Genomic DNA, 871 nt, shown 5'->3' on the forward strand with positions numbered 1-871 from the left:
GTTTGCACGCTCACCTCCCCAGCTGGAGCTCGTTGCCTCTTCCCAGTTATTAAAACACCCCTCGAGGTTTGGCACCGTGAACGCGCAGCCCCAGCTCCGGCGTCGCCTCTCTCCACGCCTGGGCCAGCGTTTAGGCTCAGACTTTCCGTGCCGTCGGGGCCAAGCTGGGCTTTGTTGTCCCCAGGGGACCCGGTTCCTTGGGGTTGGGCAGAAAAAGTACCCACGTGGGTGAGGGAGCTGCTGTAAAAGGGCACCCAAGTGCAGATGCACCCATGTGGGTGGGGGACTGCTGTGAGGCTGGATGGGACCCAGTGGCACCCAGCCAATGGTCCCAGTTGCTTGTGCTCTCTTTTTCCTCCAGTTAACCAGGGCTTCTTTCCATCTCTTCCTTCTCCTCTCCATCATCCAAAGGTCCAAGTTATCCCATGGCCATGCTGGTGCTGGTGCTGGCATCTCCCTTCATGCCCGACACCATCGCCCCATCCCCACACACCTGGGCTGGGATTTCACCCCGTCCTCTCCCAAAAAGGGATATTTTTGATGGTTTTTGAGGATTTGAAGCACAACTGGTGGGTTTTCCTCTCCTCCTTGCAGGGCAGAAGATGGCCTCATCCCTCCCACTGCTGCTGCTCTTGGTGTTTGCCCCCACAGTGGTCCCGGAGGTGTTTGGCCTTGGAGATGGCACAGGTAACACAGCAGCATTGACCACATCCACGCTGGGGGCCTGGGTGAGGGGCACCCCATGCCTGTCCTGCTCATGGCTCCTCTCTTCTCCCACCCAGAGGACCTTAAGGCTCTGCAAGTCTCCATCCCGCGTTACCCAGCCCTCGACGCCGTGCTGGCGGGTGACATCACCATCCCCTGCCTCATC

At 59.4% G+C, this 871-nt stretch overlaps 1 protein-coding gene across 1 annotated transcript in view; it reads left to right on the forward strand.

Moving 5' to 3' along the window:
• The window catches only part of LOC104527236 (brevican core protein-like), a gene marked incomplete at its 3' end in the record, with an annotated part of 12,682 nt that overhangs the window by 4,834 nt on the left and 6,977 nt on the right, over positions 1–871 (forward strand). Inside the window, 2 exon segments of the mRNA XM_029085681.1 lie at positions 595–687; positions 783–864. Coding sequence (XP_028941514.1) covers positions 595–687; positions 783–864 — 175 coding nt within the window.

Source organism: Antrostomus carolinensis, unplaced genomic scaffold (genome assembly GCF_000700745.2).
Source record: "Antrostomus carolinensis isolate BGI_N321 unplaced genomic scaffold, ASM70074v2 scaffold24766, whole genome shotgun sequence".
Taxonomy (NCBI): Eukaryota; Metazoa; Chordata; class Aves; order Caprimulgiformes; family Caprimulgidae; genus Antrostomus; species Antrostomus carolinensis.